The sequence below is a fragment of the Petromyzon marinus genome, chromosome 4 (assembly GCF_048934315.1).
Source record: "Petromyzon marinus isolate PM22_M1 ecotype Great Lakes invasive population chromosome 4, UKy_Petmar_22M1.pri1.0, whole genome shotgun sequence".
NCBI lineage: Eukaryota > Metazoa > Chordata > Hyperoartia > Petromyzontiformes > Petromyzontidae > Petromyzon > Petromyzon marinus.
This window is the reverse complement of record NC_133670.1, coordinates 15,981,496-16,005,555: the sequence shown is the minus strand read 5'-3', so window position 1 is coordinate 16,005,555 and position 24,060 is coordinate 15,981,496. Positions and strand designations below refer to the sequence as shown.

General features: G+C 49.7%; 1 protein-coding gene across 4 annotated transcripts in view; it reads right to left on the bottom strand.

Annotated features, from left to right (window-relative positions):
* LOC116938879 (striated muscle preferentially expressed protein kinase-like) overlaps window positions 1-22,128 on the bottom strand; it is a 52,350-nt gene extending 30,222 nt beyond the window's left edge. The window contains exons 1-9 of one of the 4 annotated variants that reach the window (XM_076058301.1): window positions 21,487-22,128; window positions 16,095-16,180; window positions 10,686-10,798; window positions 9,752-10,021; window positions 8,578-8,736; window positions 3,741-3,930; window positions 2,455-2,849; window positions 1,635-1,754; window positions 137-241 (exon numbers count right to left, since the gene is read on the bottom strand). In XM_076058301.1, coding sequence (XP_075914416.1) covers window positions 137-241; window positions 1,635-1,754; window positions 2,455-2,849; window positions 3,741-3,930; window positions 8,578-8,736; window positions 9,752-10,021; window positions 10,686-10,798; window positions 16,095-16,144 — 1,402 coding nt within the window. In that variant the 5' untranslated portion in view covers window positions 16,145-16,180; window positions 21,487-22,128. The remainder of the gene's footprint in view (window positions 1-136; window positions 242-1,634; window positions 1,755-2,454; window positions 2,850-3,740; window positions 3,931-8,577; window positions 8,737-9,751; window positions 10,022-10,685; window positions 10,799-16,094; window positions 16,181-21,486) is intronic. The other 3 variants (XM_076058298.1, XM_076058306.1, XM_076058314.1) reach the window with 3 other exon arrangements.
* Between the last annotated feature and the right edge of the window lie 1,932 nt (window positions 22,129-24,060).

The following is a 24,060-nucleotide window of genomic DNA, read 5'->3' as shown; positions in this document are numbered from 1 at the left end:
GTCGATGGAATTCAGGGGGAAATGCGTTGTTGTGGCGTTTACCTTCACTAAAGAAATACAACCATGGCGAATATTCATTTGATCCCATTGTCACGAATGAGGTAATGGAACAGACAGATGATGATGAGCGCCTGACCTGAGAAAGCCTGGAAGGCCTTGGGAGGTTTCCACGACAGCGTCACGGAGTCGTCAGTCACATCTGTGACAATCGGGGGTCCATCCGGAGGCCCGGGGGTGGCGTCTGCCGAGACAGCGAGAGAGAGACAGACAAAGATGCGCGCCGTGACTTCAGGACCAACACACTTCTGCGGAACGTGAGACGTTCGAGTTGACCCGCGCTAAGCCAGGAACAGTCCACGTCCAGGGGTGGGTGGATGAACAGGGGGAAGCTCTCAAGGGAATGCGAAGGGGGCATTGGCCTAAGTGACGCTACTGAATCTGAGTGCGTGCTCACACATTGGAGGATTACTGAATCCGACTGTGAGGTTGAAGGATGATGCAACCCACACAATAAACAGCGCTCGTCTCGTAGCTAAGCACCTATACTGTGTACCCCAGCTGTCTGACAACAGTTTGAAGTTTAATGTATGATGATGTAAAAGATCATTAAAATCATGGTCAGGTAAGGTTAACTTGTATGCGGGTGTTGGGTAGATTGTTGCCGTTGGTCTGTGGTTGTGATTGGTCTATGGGAGGACCATGATGGACGGTGATGGTTTGGGGAGGCCTTAATCCAGCAGTGAATTGATCATGGCCGATGATGATGGATCCGTTATGGTGCTCTGGTGCCCTCACAGCATTCATGCATAGAAATGTGTGTGTGTGTGGTGTCACAGTGAAGTTCTAATTCAGTGTCTTTTCACGAATTCACGTTTTCTCATTCACGAAGTCTCAAGCTTGCGTCAGACGGTCTTTTGTGAGTATCCACAACACCTGTTTGTGTTTCGAGGTGTTTCTTTTGAAAATGTTTTCACGAGGAACTAAATTGTTATTTAACTGAACGACAGTTCTTTACCAAAAAGTATTACCAGTCTACGTTGGGAGTCGGGCAACAATTGGCCTTGATCACATGCAATCGCATTTAACAAAGTAACTTTTCACCACAATGTCAGAACACACACATATATATAAAACTGGCTATACACGGCAGCAACAGACAGTTTAAATGAATAGGCTATACCCTTCGCAGCAAACTGAAGTTTACAATTCTGCTACGTCTGTTAGGACAGCAAACGACAGATCTCCAAAACATATCATCGCGCGCGGCAACAGTGGACTGGTTACATTCGTCGGCCGTTACCACTTCCACGGGGAAATTGTCAAGAGTCGATCATTTTCGTTCTGTTGTGACTGCTGCTGATGCTACTGTGACTGCTGGTGCTGATGCTCCTGCTGGTATTGTTTATATGACTATAGCTATAGTATTGTTAATATGAATAGAGCTACTGTTGCTGGTATTGTTAACATGACTATAGCTACCCCTGCTGGTATTGCTATTATGACTATAGCTACTGCTGCTGCTACTACTGCTGCTACTACCACTGCTGGAATTGCTGCTGCTGGTGCTGCTCCTGCAGCTGTTGCGAGTGTTGCTACTGCTGCTTGTGTCAGTGCCGGCCCGTGCCATGTCTTACCCACGACGTGCAAATGAGCGTGACAGAAGGCCCTCCCCGCGGAGTTTGACAGAATACACTTGTAAACGCCGGCGTCAGCCAGCTTTGCGGACTGAATGATGAGCCTGAACGTGCCATTCTCTATGCGAAAACAGAAGGCACAGCCAGCGGCTCCATTATGCGGCATGTTCCACGGGACAGGCAGGACACGGGGAACGTGGGATGGGAAACACATTGAGCACAAAACACCGTTCATCCGTTCGCAGCCCCTTGTTTGCACTTAGAGACGCATGCCAGAAGGGCATTATTAATTGTTTACAGCAGTTGTAGGTACCGGGTATGACCACCACTCCGATGACAAAATACTCACGTGTATCCAGGCGCAGAGTGTGCGAGGCGTCACACCGTCTTATAACACTTTATTTTAATGAAGAAAATAAACTTGAAGCATTCGGATCCCTAGGAGTTGGGAAGTATCACCTTGCCTCCTGATAAAAAGTCACAGTGCCTCACAGTTCCAGATAATGTGTGTAACTGCTCATATCCTGCTTGCGTGAGGAGTGGGAATTAAACATTCCTGTTGGGGTGGGTGAGTGGAGAGGACAACCACTATAATGTAGAGTTGGATGGACCACCCACCACCGACTGGAATTTAAAGTCAGTTGTGAGTTGGGTTCTCAAACTACGTATTCGCCTGGGCAGACACACCCTCAACATAATCACTGTCATCATATCGAACGCAGAGGCGTCAGTCCGGTTATCCCTTGCAGAATCACAAGAGACGGAGGCAGGGAAAGCGTGTTGCGTGTGAGCGTCTGAGCGATCGAGTGGGCAGCCTCACCCTCTTTCGACGTGACCCTGCCGCCCAACGGGACCTGCTCGCCCTGCCGGAGCCAGGACACCTGGGGAGGGATGCGCGCCTGGCCCCGGCACTCGAGCACGGCGCAACCTCCCTCCAGCACCGCCACGTCGCACAGTGGTTGCGAGAAGTCCGGGGCGGCCTTAGGGTCGCGGAGGAGGGGACCGGAGGGGGTCGAGGGGCGCGGGACCCCTGCCGACCGGGCGTCTCGAGCGGCCACCTTGCCGGACCTGGGCGGTGCCGGCTGCCGCGCGGAACGACCTAGGGTCGTGGCTGAGTCTCGAGGCCCATCCCGGTGAGACTCTATGTCGCCGTCTCTCTCCGCTTCGCCCAGCTCGGGCTCCTCGGCGATGGAGGGCATCATGTCGCGCTTGGATCTGCAAGGCATGGCAGAGATGCTCACGCCGCTTCTCCCATGCTCCATCATCATCAGCCATGATCAAGCCACTGCTGCTGGATAAAGGCCTCCCCGTCATTGCACTCCATCGGGCAGTGGTAACCGCTAACCTCAATTACGAGGATTTCCAGTTGACTTTGCTCTCAGAATAAGTGTGGTGAGAATAAACAATTGTTAAAATGTTACCCTGATTGTAAACGGGAAAATAATGTGCGTGTCCTCTATAAATGTGTAGAGTAAACATATTAAGGAGGCAGACAATGAGTCTTCGGTTAAAATAAACTACACTTTATGGATTATATCCAATCACATGGTCCATGCTGATTTGAATAAGTAATTTAATCTGTTCATTGACCGAGCAGTTGTGCATTTACAGATTGTTACAGAGATTCACGGTTTGAGACCCACAGTCGCCCTGGTTAATAGTGCAGGTGTATTTACCATAGAACATATACATGCTGCTTGATTAATGCTGGACGTCAAAGTATCCCGAGACTATAAATAGAAAGCAGTAGGCCCTGTGTGCCAGTGTCCAAAATTTCCATAGTACCTTTGCCCCCTACAGGCGTCACTCGCTTACCAATCGTTTTTAGTCCATGAGAATTCATCATAAAGAGCAATTTGAATTTAGACCCATTTGTTCGCAAAACGAGCAAACGTTTGCTTAGCGAGCGGAGAGACCGATCGAAAAGTGTGTCCCGTGGCAGCAGGGGGCGCACGGTGGCCCGCAGCTGTGTTTACCAGCTCTCCTGTGCTGTGCCTGCGTGTTTAGTCGTGTGGGGTCAGGGGGCCTTATGGTGGCACTGCGATGGGTGGGTGGGGGGGAGACTCAGCGAAGCTTTCCCAGGTAAATGAAATAAAGTTGAATTACATGTTGGAGGCGTGCGGGGCCCGCGGCTCGCTGACGATGAGCGTGCAGGAGCAGCTGACCTCGCCGTGGGTGTTCGCCGCCGTCACCGTGTACTCGCCCTCGTCCTCGGCGGAGGCGTGCGGCACCGAGAGGCAGTGCAGCCCCTTCTCCGATGACACGCGCCGCCTCTCGCCGCTCTGCACTGGCCGGCCTGGGTAGAGTGCAGTGAAAAATACTGCTGTTTCTACCAGTTAAGAATTGTTATTTATTTTACATGTGATTTGGTGATGCTGCTGCTGTTGCATTGGCAGTGATGCACAAACACAATTAACGAGGGGGAAAAAACTCAACACGTTAATCAATAACATTGTGGCATGAACAAACAAAAAGTACATGTTTATCTAATCTAGATTTGAAGTTTTCGTGACTTCAGGGATCCATACTCTTTGGATCTTTCGGAAAAATCACGTAGGTATTTAATTTATTTTATACATACGTGACATTACCGAAAGAACCAAAGAGTACATGTTAATCTAATCTAAGTTGATGTTTATAAAGCGTCTTCACGCAAATCGCTTAACATAGTTTAAAAAACGGTGACAGAATATAATTATTGAGATGGCAGAGAGAGGGTACTTCGGGATCACGAAAGGATTAGGGGAGGGACGGGAAGGAGTGGAGGGGCGAGGGGAGGGAAGAGAATGGGCAATAGAGAAGCTTTATGCGTTTTTGGCAATGGCCCTTCTTCACAGCATTAAGAGAGACCAGAGAAAGAGTTGCATCTCTTGATGCTGCGAAGAACAATTTTCTGCAATGCCACCAATTATCAAACTAAACTCTTTTTATTGCACCAAGTAAGGCTCGCTGAGCTATATATGTTTTTAAGGCAGTCTTATTGCCGAATGTATTGAGATTTTAATTTGTGGCCTAAGAGTGTGCAGAAGTGGGCCTGTCCATGGGCGTGACATGGCCAAGCATCGGAACAAAGTGACGAATGGGGTTGGGGTTACAGGTAAGATCGGGGTTACCGATTGGCTATGTTTCAGAGAAGGGCCGTTTCACACAACAGCACCACCCGGGCTGAACAGCGACTTAAATCGAAGCTCTACGATGTGAACAACAACACTCACGCTCGCAATGCGAGCATCCACCCGGTCGTGCGTGCGATGATCTATGTATTATTTCATATTCGTACGCATTGTACGCTCATAGGAGACGGGAACTCGCCCGAGAAGAATTCCACCACAGAGACGGAGCGATGAAATCGGCTCGCGTGCAAGGCGCCAGATGTATCCACTGCCAGGCTTTCACCTGGCAGTAGTATAATCATGGTTGCTGATGAAGAAAATATACCACTATATCTCTCGAATACTTTGTCGTATACTCTACTAATATACTGGAAGAATACATTAGCACAGTGAATAGCACACTCCGCTATATATCTGGCGACTCGAGTTCGATTCCCGATCACAACTAACATCAAGGGCAAGTGATATTTGAACCGGGCCCACTCCTGTGCCAAATCGTACTGAATCGTGACCTCGTATTGTTACAATTCACCCAATCGCGATAACGTGAAGTCGGCAGCATTGAATCAATGTAAAGCATTTAAAAATGCACGTATGTAATATAACACATAACCTATGACCAAGTCATCCCGAAGGCGCCCGATCTCACGAAGCTAAGCAGATGTTGGCCTGCACACCATGGATGGGTGACTACTAGGCAGAAGTGATCTTATATCCTGCGGCGCTGTGTGGCAGGGCAGTCGAGGGCAATCCAGCTTAATTCCATACATTTGTTCAGACGTGACACTGTCACTGTCACGTCTGTGCTCTCTTTCCTTCACCTACAGCACCGACCAGCGTGGGGAAGCCCCTCACCCAGTAGCGCATTGGCAAAAAAGGGCTGTAGGTGGTAAAGGCGCGGCCCTGCAATTGCTTGTTCACGCCACTGCTAGGCGGAAGGATCTCCGCTAGAGGGAGTAGAGACCCCATATATGGCGTTTGGCCTACTCTTCCACGCTGTCCAGATCGTCTTAAGTGTAGTTGCACCCATTCTTACCGCTGGGTTGGACAGACGTGTGTGGATCGAAGGATCGTGCAAGTCGTTTCAACTGCCGCTCCCGGAGAACGAACCGGCGACTTCTGGATCGCGATTCCCAGGGCTGTGCATAGACAATGAATCTATGTCTATTGCATACGATGTGCGAAGCCGCTCTGGCCGCGTTGTCGGAGGCAAGTCACGGATACCAAGCGATGTGTATCGCGCCACGTGCTCGTGATGACAGCTGCTGTTAGGACGTGCGGTAGCACAGCGGCGCTACGAACCCGGCCACCCGAGTTCGATTCCCGCTTCACGGCCAACACCACTGACGATTATCTGAGCCGGTCCTGGGGCCTCCCCTAGGTCGACTCAGCCTCAAATGAGTACCTGGTGCGATGTGTAAACATCGCCACTCGGGAGAAAAAGGCGGGCGGGTGTGGTGGTGCTGGCTACCCGACCCCTCGTGCGCCGTGCCGGCCTTCATAGGTGCTCGCTAACAGCACTTGCCCCAATAGTCTGTCACAGGCCACACCGGGGGGGGGGGGTCTTTGCTTTTGTTGCAATGAAGGCACGGGTCCCGCAAACGAAACACGTGGGCGGCCACTCAACGTGTGACGATTAATCGATTAATTAGATTCGTACCCCCACGGTAGATGCACGCATCGAATAGTGCACGCGTTAATGTACTATGCGGTTATATTTACGATTTATAACACATTCATATGCGAAGGCAATCCTGCTCGTGTGCTGGAGGCTTGGTGGATTATTAATGGCATCGCTGGATCGGGAGAGACAGCGGCGGCTTGGCGAGGTCTTCATCCAGCAGTGGATTGACCCTGGCTAACTTGAAAACTCATTTCAAATTGAAACTCGTTTTTTTATAACTGCCTTTCGTGCTTAGTTTGTTGTCCTTCCCCGCCCGCACCTCCGATTAGCACGGTCGGCTACGTACGGTGCTAAAGAAGTTCAGCATACGTACATGGCTGCTGGATGACCCTGTATTGATGATGTGCGAATGGTGCGATAATGCAACCATTGGGTTAACGGAGCGAGTGATACGGAGACAAAAGCCGACAAACACAATTGGAGGATATTACAAAAAATATCGATTCGTGCATCTAATCACAATCCGCACAAGTGACAGTCCATCGAATGCCTATGGGAACGGGTGGGTCTGGACGTGCCGATTAGACGACACCGGCGTGCATCCCTGTCCCACGCGGTTGTGGTGACAGCTGTTCGGGTTAAAGGCCGCGGCTCCACGTGGGTGGCCACTGGGCTTCCTTGCATCATTGATGCACCTGGCACCCCCCCACCCCTTCCCTCCTCCACCCCCGCCGAGTTGGATGCATTGTCGCACGTCTCCGATTAGCACGGCGGGAAAGAAGTTCAGCATACACGTACTATACATGCATCTGAGTCACGATTTGACTCGATCATCGATTTTGTTGTTTGGTATTTTTACTCTTTTCGTTTGTACCGACGCTGTTGTAATGTTTGACTCGTGCTGCCTGTTTCGTTTAATCGTCTGCGCACACATACGTAGGAGACGCCACGGCGATTTCCGATGCTCCTGATGCGGTTATCTGGCTTGGCCATCTGAATGTGAAATTGTAGTTGATGCTCTGCATCTACATTATAAGCCGAACGAAAGAAGACGACTGGCCATCTAGTTTGTACTGCATGTTCCGGCTCGTTTCTCTCCTGGGATTAAGTTCAAGCTGGCGCTGTGCGCAATGGATAGGGATTTGGTTTGGTTGAACGTTAGCGGGGATTGGTTGAATGTTAGCGTTAGGGTTGTTGAAGTGATTGTAGAGTTGGTGGCGGTTATGAGTGGGGTTGCTTCGGGGCTAGTCGTGGACGTGGTGCGAGAGTTAAACGTTGGTGCAGCCGTCCAGGGGTTATGAGCCGATGACCATACCATTATGGCTCTATTCCATTCGATCTCGAAAGCTAAGCAGGCTTGAGTCTGGATAGCGCTCTGCAGTGGCGACCACCGTGCATTAACCCGGTGTATTTTACGTGCTGGGCAGCGTATGGGGCAGTGTAGCAAATGCACTGTTTTTGTGTTCAGTTGTCTTTCCCCCAAACCTCTGATTAGCACGGTTGGCTACGAACGGCGCAAAAGAAGTTCAACAAACATTCCCCCCCCCTCTTTCACCGACCCGCATTGGTGAGCGTGGTGACCTATGGCCACAAATAACTCCCGACAACACAGCCGGCGTGTAGAGGCCCCGCTCATCCAGCGGTGAGATAATCGACCCGTAGCTGCTAGGGTTACTGGCGGAGCCAGTGGGGGGAGGGGGGGGGGTGGTGGGGTGGCACGTGCCCCCCCAATGATCCGATCGAAATCCTTAATTTCGATCGGATCATTGGTGTTTATTAGTAATAAATCGGCATTTTGCGACCCCCACTGCCACTGTGCAGAATATTATTACGTGCCAGGGACTCTATGAAATGGTAGGACAATAGTGTGAGTCCATAAGTAACGGCAAAGCAGTTATAAGTGACTCAGAATTGTGCGCAGTTGCGTATACAGTACACGACTTCCCTGAAGGCATCAACACCTTCAGCGAGCGCGATGCCGATCACACAACGCGGTTCGAATTCGACCCTCGATTGAATAAAAAGCAAGGGACAAGTCCTTACTTACTAACCACTATAATTTTTCATTGCTGGAGTGGTTGCCCCCCTACCTGAAAACGTTGCCTCCGTCATTGTCTGGAGTTATGAGTAGGGGGGGAGGGTTATGGTTGGGGTGGAAGAGAACCTCTCCTCCCACACGCCCCCCCCCCCCCCCACCGTTGCTCACCGTCTCGGAACCAAGTGACGGTGGGAGCCGGGGTCCCGCTCACGCGGCAGTCGAGTCGCGCGGGGCGCCCATCCGCCACGTCGAGGCTCTCGGGCTTCCGCGTGAAGATGGGCAGCAGCGAGGGCCTCACCACGAGGCGGATGGAGCAGGTCTGCTCCTCTGCGAGTGCCGCGACCACCGGACACGGACGAGTGGACAAGAGATTCGCTTCCTTTGGAATGGCACGAGCGACGCAGCTGCTGTGCGCGGCTTTAAACGTTTGACAGCAGTGACGCGAGTCGCTTGCATGCGTCGAAACCCGTCGTCAATATATGTCTGGTTGTAAAGACTTAACTGGTGTATCGTCTAACCGACAGGTGCATCTATTACGAGTTCAATAGTGCTGTTTGTTGCTGGCCGCTTGACTTCTGGGATTGTCGGGGCCTGTGCTGAGCAACTGAGATTTGTAAAAAAAAATTTTACATTCAGTAACGAATGTAAGTTTCCAAAATGCGCTCCAGTCGAGTACATTTATTTGTTTCGCAGAACAGCAAACTCTAGGCGGTATACGCCTTAATGTGTTACGCATGGCATTTAATTATGTGGACACATTTATTGGATACGCATTCGCAAAAGGAGCAAAGGAGTACAGGTTTCGAAACCTAAGCAGGATTTTGGGCCTGCTTAGTGCTGGGATGGGTGACCACCATGCACATACTCTACGGGTTCGTCACATGATGGTGGGAAGCAGAGGGCAGATCAGAAAATGAATTGTTATTCTGTGCTCCTCGTAGCGACTAGCGTGGAGAAGTATGATCAAACAACCTTCACGATCGACACTGTGTGGTTTTGGATGGTGGTGGGGGGGGGTGCTTATCCAGCAGTGGATTGTCAAAGGGCTGTATACCACTCAGGGCCGTCCATAGAGGGGTACGGGGCCCGGGGATAATCACGTGGGCCGCCTGACGCCTTCAAACGACACATCTGACACCGTGACGTCGAAGCGCGTAGGCCCCCCCCCACCCCCCACCCCAAAGTGCGGGGCGCGGGGCGGTCTTGTCCCCGAATCGTCGTACCCAAGGCACAGCTCTGAGCTACCTGTACCCCGATTAAGTTCCTGGAATGCAACGATCGTCCCTCATGGCAACGTGCGTGCGTTTGGTAAGTTTTAGGAGAAAAAAAGTTAAATGGACACCTTTGGCGGTGCTGAGGCGGCACGTGTAGAATCCGCTGTCCTCCTCGTGCGCCGCCGGGAACACGAGGCGCGCCTTGCGGCCGTCGGACCGCATGCGGCAGCCGAGCAGCGCCGGCTGCACCAGGCGGCCCGAGCGCCACCAGTCCACGTCCACGTCGGGCGGCCCCAGCAGGGAACACTCGAGCACCACCTCCTCGCCGGCTCGGCTCGAGACCTCTCGCGTGGCGCTCACCACCGCCAGCTGCTGCTGCTGCTGCTGCTGCTCGCCCACTGCACGGCAGAGATGCCAACCACCATCAATCACCTCGAGCAGCGATGTGATGATGTTGGTGCACAGTTGCTGCTCATATTGTGTAGCACCTGCGCGCAGGCTTTCGTTGGATGTGACGCGCCATAAGCTCTCCGATGCTGCGGTACCGCGTGGCTGTTCGGCACCACGCGTCCCGGCGTTTCGCTCGACGTGTTGAAAAAAGGCTCCCAGTACGTGCGGCCAAACGTCGGACATTGTTGAACAACACGCGGTACAATCCGAAGAACATTGGAGGGCTGTACTCATGACGATGTCTAATTGCGCGCAGGCCGTATGCGACCGGCGACTTTATTTCATACGGTTTCGCAGGCTACGCGAGTCCTAACACTTCTAAACGCTCCGCAATGTGTATCCGTCACTGCAAGCATCTTAGCCGCACTAATTGGGTACTTGAGGGGATGGTTTTCGACCTGGCAGCAACTGAGATTCAACTTTTAGCGCGCTCAATCGCTTCTGTCCCTATGGGTTCAGTGACAAAAAAAAAGTGGCCGCACACGAGATTGGACCGTTGCTTTGAATAGCTCCATGAGGGGAAGGCGACGGCGTGGGGAGACCTTCATCCAGCAGCAGATAGACCACTGACAGAGGCACCAACGACATGCGCACAGACACAGACGTTCTCACCTGAGCTCACCGAGCTTCCTGCACCTCTGGGGATCGCGCTGCGTTGCGCCAAGGCGTCTCCGTTGGCCACAACTGGCAAGAACGGGCCCACTTTCCCGTCAGCCATAGCCGACCTGAAAACAACAACAACAACAACAACCACACAGTGAAAGCTGGATATAAGCACATCTAATATAAAAAGTTTCGATATAAGCAAGACATTACATTGCACTAGTGAGAGGGGGGGGTGCCAGGTTAAGGGTAAGTTCTGATACAAGCGCACTCTTTTGGATATGAGCGCGGCTGGCCTTGCTTCCAAGGGGTGTGCTTATATCCTGCTGCTTTTGTAACATCAACAACGCGAACAAAACCACTAACAACAAGACGGCTGTGAGACGCGCATCGTGCTCACAGTTCCGCAATGTGAGCTGCTCTTTATATGGCCATCATCATCGTCCTCGGCGCGCGTACCTTGAGGGTTACACACTGCTTTGGAATGTCCCTTTAGCCTACGTGTGGTTGTTGTGGATTTAAATTGCATCCTAACACGGGAGGAGTGTGATCCTATCGGTTTGCTCATAGAGGGTATTCTTAGCCTTGGCTGCAGGGGGTGTAGCGCAGAACATTGTAAACCATACACGTGCATGGCGTAAGTAAGTGCTGTTAGCAAGCACCTATTAAGTTTGGCAGGGCAAGCGACGCGTGACGTGTATGTCGAACTTCTTCTGCACCGTGCGTAGCCAACCGTGCTAATCGGAGGTAGGGCAGAAGGACAACAGGCTGAACACAAAAAGTAGTTCTAAAGAAACGAGTTTTCAATCTATTTTTAAAAGTGCATGGCTCACGGCGGTTTCCTAATATCGGAAGGAAGAGCGTTCCAGACGGCCGCAATTAGAGCGTCTGAAAGCGTGCGTTGCATTGGCGGTCTTCGGTCGATAGCCAGCCACACCTGACCGCTTTTTGCGCACGTGGTGAGCCATTTATTTATTTATTTATCGGTGACAGCCACAATGAGTCGTCGGGCTTGGTTATTATTTTCAGACATTTTCAGTCCATGAATGATGAGTGTTTATACAAAGAGAAAACCCACTCACACAAGGGATGAGGGCAACACACGAGTGCTGATGTTTAAACTTCAGACGGAGGTGATTGCGATTGTGCTGTTGAGCTCTGCCAATGTGTTTTCAGGTTGTTACCGCGTGTTGCTCGACGCGATGACCGTCCGACCTTTTGCCTCACGTGTTGAGCAGATCGCACTCAGCGCGTGGAGCGAAACGTCGAAAGCACACATTTAGATAACCACACACCCGCTACGAACTTCACGCCCAACCCGCCGAGGTGAGGGCCCAGAAAACGTTCTGACATCGCTCGTGAGTGACCGAAAGTTAGCCCCGTGACCGCGAATCGAATTCAGGTCGCCGTGTTCATAGCGCAGCGGCGGTGGCGCGCACGTGCGAATCGCTGCCCCACCACTCCCCTCTCACGCACAGAGACCCCCGACCGACCGCCCGACCGCCCGCCCTCCCCGCCTCTGAGAGCTCTCAGCACGAGGATCGCGCCGCCGAGATTTATTTCGGGTGGTGATGTCAGCGCCGTGTCCTGCGTCACGCCGAGTGACCCCGAGCTACGTTTTAGCGGTAATGCTGACGCGGGTTGTTCGCCTGGCACGGTCGTGGTGGCGCGTCTGCGGCCCGTATGGGTCTGGGCTAAAGCACACATCTGATTGATCTGTGGAAACATGGGGGTGGAGTTCTGCTGATATTCGCGGGTTCTTCCAGCTTAAGTCAAATGTCTCTGTCCACCTTGATTTGAAAAGCTTTCATGACGTACAGCAATCCATACTCTCTTTGGTTCTTTCAGTGAAGTCACGTAGGTAGAAAAAATAATAGATCACGACGTTTCGATCACAACACAAGCAATCGTCATCAGGTGGGACAACCACAGCAAGAACAAACTGCTGATGTAGGCGAGAGATCTGCCGTGGCACGAGGTTATATAGTGTAGGCCTCGGCAGTAAGGGGGAAAAGAGAAGGAGAGGGGGGAGGCGGGGCAGAAAGTGGATTCCCGAGGCAGCACCTGGGTTCTGGAGTAAAGTGGACCACCGCAGCAGCAGTGGAGAAGGCGGCTGCTTTCGATTTAAAGCTTTCGTGACTGCAAGGATTCATCTTCTTTGGTTCTTTCGGTAAAGTCAAGTAGAATGAGAATAAAATAATAAATTAATAAAAAAATAACACACAAAAATTCTCACGACGTTTCGGCCACAACACAAGTGGCCTTCTTCAGGTGAAAGGAACAGACCTGTCGGGACGACAGAGCTTCAATGAACGTTGTTAAGATTCGTAGCGTATTTTAAGCTGGTTTAGAGCAGTGAGGCACCTTGACAAAAGTGTTTACATATAAAACAGGAGAATTTAGCATTGAAATAGGTGAATGATTAGCTTGTGACTGGTCATAGAAATAGCTATGTTAAAGTCAAAGCTGACACATAGTTTCATAGTTCATAGTTTCATAGTTTATTTATTTGGTATAGCCCTGTGAGCCATTCGGCTCTTGAATCGGGTGCAACCTCAACAAACAAAAAACATGAACAAGAAAACATCCTAAAGTGATTATGTGACTGTGCAAACAGAAAATCCAGGAAAAAAACAATCAAAATATTCCTGAAATAGCACCGTACACCAACGCTGTGTGCAAAAATCCCAGTGGATACACATCCACAGAGGCACCTAGTACAAATAAAACAGGAGAATTTAGCATTTCAATGCTTCTGTGGATGTGTAGGCTTTTACTTTAACATAGCTATTTCTATGACCAGTCACAAGCTAATCACTCAGTTATTTCAATGCTAAATTCTCCTGTTTGATTTGTACTAGGTGCTCTGTGGATGTGTAGGCTTTGACTTTAACATAGTCATTTCCATGACCAGTCACAAGCTAATCACTCAGCTATTTCAATGCTAAATTATCCTGTATGATTTGTACTAGGTGCCTCTGTGCATGTGTAAGCTTTGACTTTAACATAGCTATTTCTATGACCAGTCACAAGCTAATCACTCAGCTATTTCAATGCTAAATTTTCCTGTTTTTTGTCAAGGTGCCTCACTTCTCTAAACCAACTTAAAATACGCTACGAATCTTAGCAACGTTCATTGAAGCTCTGTCGTCCCGACAGGTCTGTTCCTTTCACCTGAAGAAGGCCACTTGTGTTGTGGCCGAAACGTCGTGAGAATTTTTGTGTTATTTTATTAATTTATTATTTTATTCTCATTCTACGTGACTTTACCGAAAGAACCAAAGAAGAAGGCGGCTGCTGTATACGTCTAGAGTATTTGCTTGTATCCAGAATGCTTCACGGCGACGCCTAATGAATGTCTGTACGGTATTACGTTATATGTTGAACGAGGGCTCCTGCCAATAACATCCGGTAATCCGGCAGTAGATGTCTAACAATTGTACATATAGTTATATACATTCAGTGTCTATGATGATGGGACCCAGCAGGTTGGAACCAGTCCACAATTTGTTTTGCATAAACAAATGCAGCTTGATAATATTGGTCTGGAGAACTAATAGGACTGAAACATATTTGTATTGATATGTGGAAGCACATAATTGAGTTATGTTTATATATTCTGCGACACAGCAGCGCTTAGGAGGTGAGGGTTGGTGGATCGCCCTTATATTTGTGAAACTCCTAAAGCCCACTGGGTTAAAGATGCGGCGAGGTGCAAGGCTGATTTGTACTTCAAAGGGAAATCCAAGAAAAGGCAACGCTAGCACCAAGGAAAGTGGAACAGCCGCTTCGTGCCGAGTAAACCATCACGCCCTCCCTCCGGGGCTGAACTTGCCGCTGCGGAACGTCATACAGGCAGACAGACCGGCGGAGACTCCTTCTCTTCCTGCGTCTCGGGAGTGAGTGGCGGCTGTGATCGCCCCGCGTCCGGTTTGCAACGATCAATCCTCGGCCAACCCCCTAAGGAGTCGATTCAATGTCACAACATCGGGGTCGAGATGTCAATGCAAATAGCAATTTCTTCTCGTTTTTACCGTCTCCTTCGTGGTGTTTTGTTCTTTACAGATGTTTTACGTCTCGTTTTGTGGAGCGTTGTGCTATCTTCGCGCGCACGATGATGATGCAGTTTATCCTGAGCGGCAGGTTAATTTTATTTGGTGAAGTAATCGATGCATCGTAAGTTGCTGAGTGTTGATGTTAGAGTTTATTTTGACGGCACTAACGTCAGACGTGTGCAAGGGGGGGGGGGGGGGGGGGGGTGGTTCATGTAACTATTCAGAGATGAACACACTGCCTTGTGCGTGTAATGATCGATTGTTTGCGTGTTATGCTAATTGTGGACGACGTTTTCCCTTGAGGCGTATGGTCATTGCGAACGAGAAATTCTCGTTACGAACGAGACAGAATAAACTCTAGTGACACCACACTCGAGATATTAGACGAACATATATATAAAACGAGGCAATAGAGACATTACAGGTGACACAATAAAATATATTTTTTTCAAGTAAAAATTACTTGCAATATTTTCGTGATGAATGGCCACGCAATGACGCACAGATTTATAGACCAAGACCGGTACGCTCCGCGAAAGAAACGATACGTCGCAGGATCGATTGTTTGCGTATTCACAAGAACTATTTTCATACGATATGCAATGCCAATTTTGCACTTAGGCTAAAGGAGCGAACCAAAGTGTTGCAGACAACAACAACACCACCACAGCCCAACACAAACGAGGAAGTACAAATGCGATCAATGGGATCAAGATGGGATCAAGATGGCCCGACACAGACACATAACTCAACACGTTCGCCTTTAACACTGTGGCCTTAAAAGGGAAATATATTTGAGGCAACGTTTCATGCAATGGACCTTCATAGCACATGCATCAAGTTATTTACGTGCGACAGAGAAGAGTAATTGGCCAACACGTCGCCGCATATTGTTTTTTTTTCCTTTTGAAGGCCCCGTGTTATTGACGATGGTGTTGACTTCGTGTGTGTGTGCGTGTTATTTGTGCTTGTGCACCACTGCCAACGCAGCAGGAGCAGCACCACCACCACCAAATAATTTGGACAAATTGTTGATCGATCGCGAACTCGGTGGGCGCGGGGCACAGACTCGCGCTGCCCCGCGTGCCAGCCTGGATGGCACGCGCCTGCAGCTCCCTCCTGACGAGGGGGGGGGGGGGGTTACATCAGACCATGACAATGCTCGAACATCCCGAGTCGTGCTGGGGGGGGGGGGGTTCAGTGGTCACGTGCCAAATGCCCAGTGCTGTTTTGGTGAAATTTGGCTGTTATAAACTTCCACGTGATAAGCCGCTTCGTTGAGCTATAATTTGTGGCCAGGTCGCTTCTGTAGCTCAGTGGGCCTTACCTATTAAAATAAGAAGTTTTAGTTTATAGTTCACACCTGGGAGCGGGTGCCTTCCCGTTGAGCTCTCTGCTGTGTCTCCCCTCCATGACCCGGCACCCCTTGTCCTGCTCTCAAGGCCGTTCCTGCAAAATGTACGGTACAAAATCACGCGTTAGACCTTCGCCTGGGAAACCGTTAAGAGAGAGAGTCGAGATTGTAGAACTGTTTGAAAAATAGTATTTAGACAGCAGAAGGTACAAAAAAGTCCACTGCATACCGGGTTCATTCCTACATCCAACCATTGTTTATTGCTGCCATATTTGATGATTAAAGTTGGCCTGAGGCGGTCTGTTAAACAGGGGAGAACAGCAAGAAGACAATGGCCGAGTTAAAGAGATTACACGACAGAAAGAGTGGTGCCTTCACACCGTAGGGATGTTTCATTTATAAGGGATGGACATGATGGGTGATTGGCAGATATGTAATCACAAAAATAAGATTTAGCGATGTGGGGAAGTCTCAGGGTAGCCCTTGAGGGACTGGCAAGCCCTGTCAAACATCTTGAGTTGTCGGTGTGCAGAGGTGGGGCCGTTGTGATACAGGTGGGCTGTGGAGCGGTGTGAGAACACTCTAGAGATGGGGCCGGACACCACTACGCAGAGACGGCTGTGACGAACATCTTAACAGCAGATGTTTTTTTAACTTAACAGCAGAGTTGTGGAACATTGCCAGTGTTAATAACGTTAACATTTAAGGTGTTTTCCCCCCTCCGTCGTTGTGGAGATCATAGTTTTGCGTGGTATGCTGAAGCTTAACAAATGGCGTAGTAAAAGTTGGAGCTCGCGTTCATTCGTCACTTGAGCTCCCATCATGGACCAACTCACTCACTCACGGACCATATCAAGAAGCGCAGCCACAGTGTGCGTACCACGAGAGAGCCCTCTCGTTCCGAGTTTCACCCGGCCGCGGTGAGGCTATATCCAGTGGTCCCATTCAGACGCGCGTCGGCCTCGTAATGCGCCCGGGGGTGCCTCTCGCTTCTCCTCTCGTCTCCTTTGGTCTCCTCTGAATTTCTCGCTTCTCTAAGCCGCCGAGTGTCCATCATCTCTCGTGTTGCTATTGCGTTGTTTCTGTCCGTCTGTCAGTGTGTGCCTCTGTCTGGCTGTGTCTGGCTCTGTCTGTCTGGCTCTGAGACCGTCTAAAAAAAGTGGAGCGTGTTGATTGAGAGCAAACAAAATGAGCAACGCTTTCCAACATGCGCTTGTCTTCGGAATTATTTAATTAGTTATGGAAGCCGACTGGTAGCTGTCAAGGCAAATCGCACTTTGCGCTATTGCAAATACAAGTACAGCAGTTCCTTTTGCTCTGGGGTTGTCTCCAAGTATTGTTCAACCCTTTGATCAATGTCACGATAAGTCCCTAATAGTCACGGTCTCTAAATGTCACTGGTAAGTCACTAATAGCAGCGCGACTTTATACCGCAGGTGAGTTTATATTGGATCGCCTTCACGAGAGTTCTGGTGCCCCCCGTTACGGACGCGTGCGACCTTAGTTGGAAACCCTTAACAATTGAAACGTAACAGATTAAGCATTCGCGCTTTCAGACCATGGCGATCGTTCTCCTTCATGGACTCTAGAAAGGGTCATTATATATTTTAAAGCGGTGTTAATGACAAGTGTGGTGAGTGTTTTTTTGTATGAGTGATTGTATATCGCTCGCCAATGTAGTTCCTTTTATATATATGCAGTCGTCTTAGTTTAGAGCTCAACCGCCGACAGTGCTCACCATGGGCACAACATTGACTCTCCGAATGAGAGCCAGAGCACGTAGACGGGACTGGGCTCGAGACGAGACCATCCTGATTCTACCTTGTGCGCGCATTCCTTATAGCGAGTCATCCATCCACTGCTGGATGAATCCGCACCCCCTCCCAGCACGCCGTCGCCATCTCTCACGTTCCTGCGATGCCACAACCAATCACACTCCTGCACATGAGCTGATCTCATTGCTCCGTCTCAGAAGTGGCCATCCTTTCTGGCGTAATTTCTCCTTCGGCTTGTCGTCCCATCATCAGTCTCACCCATCGGTTATCATCCCTTCGAATCCATGACGCGTCTGTACTCAAGTCCACAGGATTGGCGTTTGCTCCGTACTTCATGCATTTTTTCGTCTGTCTGTCATTTGCAGAAATGCGTGCGTTGAGTGGATCCTATCACCGTGTGTCCTATTAGAAACTCACACTGCAGAGCAATTAGGTAGTGCTTGGGTAGGTCTCGTCGTACGTTTAAATTCTTTCGCACCGTACGTAGCGTAGCTCACCGTGCTTATGGAGGTGTTAATTTGCTTGAATTGCCTAACTCTGGATTTAAAGGGCGCTTTAAATCCTTCATTATAACCGTGATACTCTCATACCAACTTAACCGCACCTGTATAGTCTGCGGGAAAGCACTGACCGAAAGATGATGTACATTACAAGCTGCTACGGATATGGAGAGCCCTGTTTCAAGCCACTGCTGGATAAGGGCTTCCCCACTGCGTGTGGATCGTGGGTCATTTAACCAAATACACTGGTCAGTGTTGATTATAGATCTGAAGCTTTCGTGACTGCAAGGATTCATACTTTTTGTTTTTTTCGGTAAAGTCACGTAGGTAAAAATCAATAAAATAAAATAAATGAAAAACAACTAAATAAAATCACGATGTTTCGGAGGCAACACAAGCCTCCGTCTTCAGGTGGAAACCGTCACAGCAAAATTGCTGTATCAAGTAATTGCTGTATCAAGTGATCAAGTAATTGCTGTATCAAGTGATTGATGCAGCAATTTTGTTGTGACGGTTTCCACCTGAAGACGGAGGCTTGTGTTGCCTCCGAAACGTCGTGATTTAATTTAGTTGTTTTCATTTATTTTATTGATTTTTACCTACGTGACTTTTACCGAAAAAAACAAAGAGTATGGTCAGTGTTGGTTGGTGAAGTTGGAGAGCGTAGACTTGGTAACATAGAAATACGTACAGAACAAGTATGTTTTTGTCAGTACTGCCCATCACGCAACTCGGAAACCGGTAACACCTGTTATGCACTGTGGTCGCCCATCCAGACATTATCAGCGCTCATCCTTGCTTAGCTTCCGGGATCGAACGACATCAGAGGCGCGTTCCGGGCCATTTGGTTCGAGGCCACAATGGGAATGATGTCGTGAACGTCACCGCGCTGTTGAACACTTTCACACACATCTAAAGGCGTGGACCTATATGAGACCAGGCGTTATTGTGAAATAATAGACGCAACGCATTAAAATCGTGGTCAGCCAAACAAACATTTGGGTTTAGTTGCTCTACGCATTCAGATTCACGCACGCAAAGTCGTTACTCAGGATTGCGTAATCTTGAAGTATTCCCAATCCTCAAGATACCCAGGGACAAGGTCATCGAGCCGCTATCACCGCGATCCGCTTGGTGTTTCCTTGTCAGCCAGATGCATCTTCAAAAGGACGCTTCGGTCTCAATTGGCGTTCGCCTGGTTTAAATGAAGGATAACTGTCTGGCAATATAATTACATTATTTTGACAACTTTTGTTTCTATCCACTTCCGGATGAAGGCCTCCCCCCACACCGTGTCGGTTATGGCATAGTTGTTTCAACATACCGTGCCTCACAATTCTGGTTCGTTCAGTTTGGTGAAGCCAGTTCTCAGGACCGGTTCAGATATCGCTCTTCAATGATGTAAGCCGTGGCCGAGAATAGAACTCAGGTTTGCCGGTTGCCTATTGCAATGAGCTAATCACCGCGCCACCGCTCCACCCCGTCTCTCATAATACCAACAACAACAGCCACAATAAATCGTTTCTATTATTATTATTACGCTGAACTCTCCCGCAGTGATATATTCACACGGCTCGCGTCGTTTGTCGGGTGCAGGAAAACTCCGGTACTCGAGATTCCCAAGGACATAAATAATGAAATGAATAACAACACAGTCACGTGTTCACGATTGAAAGTTGCCGACGAGAGGTTGCAATCGATGATCCACTGTGACTTTTGAAATGACCACTGGTGACGCAGACCCGAGACTGGTGCACGACTGACTTATTATGCAAACTGCAATCAGGTGCCAAGACGGAAGAGGGTGATGAGTTCCAGGATTTCACGGTTGTCTCTGGGGTGTGAATGAGGGATGACGAGTTCCAGTGATGAGCTTCAGCACAGAGTGTGAGGCAGGATGAGGGGCGTTGCGCGTCAAGGTCGACAAAGTAAGACGATTCGCACGCCGAGGCGAAGGTGAAGATAAGCGAGAGAATGAATAACGATCATTCCGAAGATCACCGACCATTGAAATAGCTTTAGAAGCGGCAAAGACAGGCGGCAGAGCGACTATGGGATCAACAGGCAAGGAAGGAGGACATGGTTGATTCGTAATTCAATAACTTAGTAGGCATTGATTACGTCTTAACAATTTAGCGGGCATTTAAAGTCACGTTTTAGTCAGTTTTCACATTGACAATGCGCTCGTATCAGTCGACAGTGATATGAGCACGGTCAACGCCGGCTCAGTGATGACGACGACGATGGCCATGATGATGCACCGAGTGACTGCAGGAGCCCCGGTAGAAGACGTTTGAGGGCGTCACGTGAATGTGTCCTGAGTGTGGCCCCAGAAGCAATCGCGCGATGGCTCACGGTGCCGGGACGGAACTTGGCTCTCTGGGGGTCGGGGGAGGGTGGTGGATGAAGAGCGGCTATTTAGCCTCGGACTCTGCCCTCTCAGGCTGAGCAAAGAGGCTGCCTGTCAGTGCGGACACAGCGCAAGGCAAATCCCAGCGTGTCAAAGAGAGTCAGCCAAAGTGATTTCCTCGCGAAAATGAGCCCGGAGATGAGGCGCTGATCTCCTTGTGTTACGACTTTTATACGGGGTGATGGCAATTCCACATGCATATGGTGGGGACGAGTAATTCCACGGGGAAAAAAAAAACGCCGTTGACTTCCCACAAGGTGGTACTTATTTTACACACCCTGAAAGAGCGAACGACGAAGTTTGATACTCCCGACCGGAATTGAACTCGCCACTTTGCCACTGCAAATCGCACGCGTTTTGGGTAAGCGCTCCGCCACTCGACAAGTCTGCATTTGACGATGATGATGATAATAACAGCGAAACAAATGCTAAGAATTTACAGCACTCATTCAATCCACTGCTGGTGGATGAAGGCCTCGCTACGCCGTGTCTGTCGTGGCCGGTTCTTTGCTAGGTGCAACCTAAGACGGGTTCAGTTATGACTCGCTGTTAATGTTAGCCGTATCCCACTGCGCTCTCGCTCCATCCCCAAAATAAACAAAAGCCACATTATTAATAATACTATCGATTTGAAAAGCGTTTGATCTACACTCGCATTTTAGCCGAGGTGTGTAAAGTAACAATGTAAAACAACAACCGCGCGCACACGCACCCACCGTGCCACTCACGTGTTCAACTCGGCCGTTAGAAGAAGCATTGGGGATTCCTCGCGAGCTTCGGCCGAATTTGGGGGAAATCGCAGAGAAATCGAGCTGACCTCACGCGATTTCACCAGGTCCGTCCGCTGGATCACAGCAGCCCTCGGCCAAGGGGGTTCACGCGAGGAGAATCCGTGGCGTGATCGCTTGTGAACACACCTCGCTGGTGGTGCCACCACGCACGCCGCGCGCGCGCGCAACAATATCCTCCAGACCTCCTCCACCACCACCACCCACCCACCAACCACCTCCTCTGGTGGTAAGCGAACGCGACCACATGGCGGCCGGGAGTAGGATGTTGCGGCGCTATCTTTAGCGCACCGCGAATAGCTCTCTTGCGTGAGCGACACACGGCGAGGTACAGTGCTCCGCCAGGGATGGTGTGCGCCCTGTGGCAAAGAGCCGCGCTCTCAGCCCAGTTTCCTACAGATGGGCGCGAAGAGTCATCGCCTTATCGGTGGGATTGCGTTTGCAGCCAATGATCACGTCATCGGGAATGTGCCCGATCTCTCTCAAATTTCACGAAGCTAAGCGCAGGAGTTGAGCCTGGATATCGCTTCGGTGAGCCAGCAATCACTGTGCAACAACACGGATTGCAAAAGACTGCAGCAGGGCTATGTGGTAGGCAACAGAGGGCAGTGCAGCAACATTCGCTTTGTTGTGCTGTACTTCCATGCTCCCGCGTCTGTGTCCCTCACCTTCACTAAAACCGCGCAGACCAGCGTGGTGATGTATCGTCAAATGAACCCCTAAGACCTGCATTGCGTGGGGAGACTCTCATACACCAACGGATTGACAAACGGGCTACGTGTGCATTGTTTCAAAAAACCACGGATCGTTCTGGCCTGGTGACGCACGGCTTTGATTCAGTACTTTGGAGGCGAGGGTTGGTGGACCACGCAAATTTGCGAAACTCTAAAACTCCGCTGAGTTGCCACTAGAAAGTGGGTTCGTGAACCGGTCGGAAGGACATTTGAGTGTTATCCCTTCGTACGCGTGACGGATTTGTTTTTCCAAGCACCATGATTTTCTCCCACACGAAACTAATTGATTCGTTTTAAAAAAAGCATCCGAATGCAGGACCCTCCTGATAATAGTATCAGGCCTGATGGAAGCTTTTCTGACAACATACGCTGGCTTGGAGGAGACCCTCAAGCCAGCGGTGGATTGACCATGGCTGACGACTATGATGCTGCTGCTGCTGCAGCAAGGCACAAACACGTGGAGACGTTCTCCTCTTTATGTCAATCAACGGAGTGATGACAGTTACCACATAACTGCGCGTGAATTCCAAAAGAACGTACACCACCAAACACAATTCGCAATGTGGAGAGAGACGGCGCCTTGCCGGGTTGTGCCCCCGGGGAATTGAATTCGTAAACTCTCATGGCCGATGTCACCAGGGTTGCACAACGGAGTGCGCCTCAAAGTCACTTTGAGTCTTGTTTTGTCAAGAACGAAGTTCCAAACTTGTTGAGCGCAGAGCCGAATAACGCAAAAAAAAATCTGCCAGGCACTAACTAGGAACCGTTAGAAATTCAACTTAGCTTGTGTATTTTTGCGCGAAAATTCCGCGTTACATACACGTAGCTGCAGCCGTTGTTGGTTATTTGTATTCTACGCTCTGTGAAACAATGTACAAAATTAGATATGTTCTATATGGGTGAGAATGCATTACTGGCTGCTAGTGTATATATATAACTGTAAGTCCTACTACACTGGTGTATTACTTTTTTAAATGCAACTCTCTGTGTCGCTCCACTGCTTGACGAAGGCCTCCCTCCACACCTCCGATTAACACGCTTGGCTGTGTACGGTGCGAAAGAAGTGCCACGGACACATATGCCGTACCCGTCGTGGGGTTGTTTGACCATATTTTCCCACGCTGGTCAGTGCGAGTTGGAAAAGGGGGGTAGTGAACGGTGGAGTTTCTGGATATCCAGAAATGGTTGGTTCAGATATCACTCACCATTGAGGTTTGCCTTCGATGGGAATAGAACTATGTGCGCCGGGTTCCTAGCGCAGTGCGCTAACCACTGCCACACCCCTGTGTGTCACTGACAGAGCCTTAATCCTACAGAATTCCTGTCTCTGCTAACGAGGCTCATGCTCGCACGATCGGAACCACACTCCTTCCCTCCTTGTGTGCAGTGAATGACCGGGTGATGACATGTAGCTCGGCAGTAAATATTAATATTATTTTTCCACGCATCCCCCGTTGAGCCTCAATACTGTCAGGAGTCTTTTGCACTGCGATGTTTGACCAATTCACATTTAAATCATGAATACAATGTTATTTATTTATCTATAGGAAATCACCAATGAGAATCAAGACTTTTTCAGGTTTATTCTGCATTGGGATGCTTGGCCAAGTCCTTTTAAACCAGTGTTTTGCTACGAGTGGGAGGAGACCGGAGTTTGATTTGCATCCCTTAGTAAATCCACTGCTGGATGATGCGCCCTGTCAGCCATGGGGGGGGGGGGGTTGTGAGACCGCACGAGTCGGAGAAAACATACGACGCATACGATTGG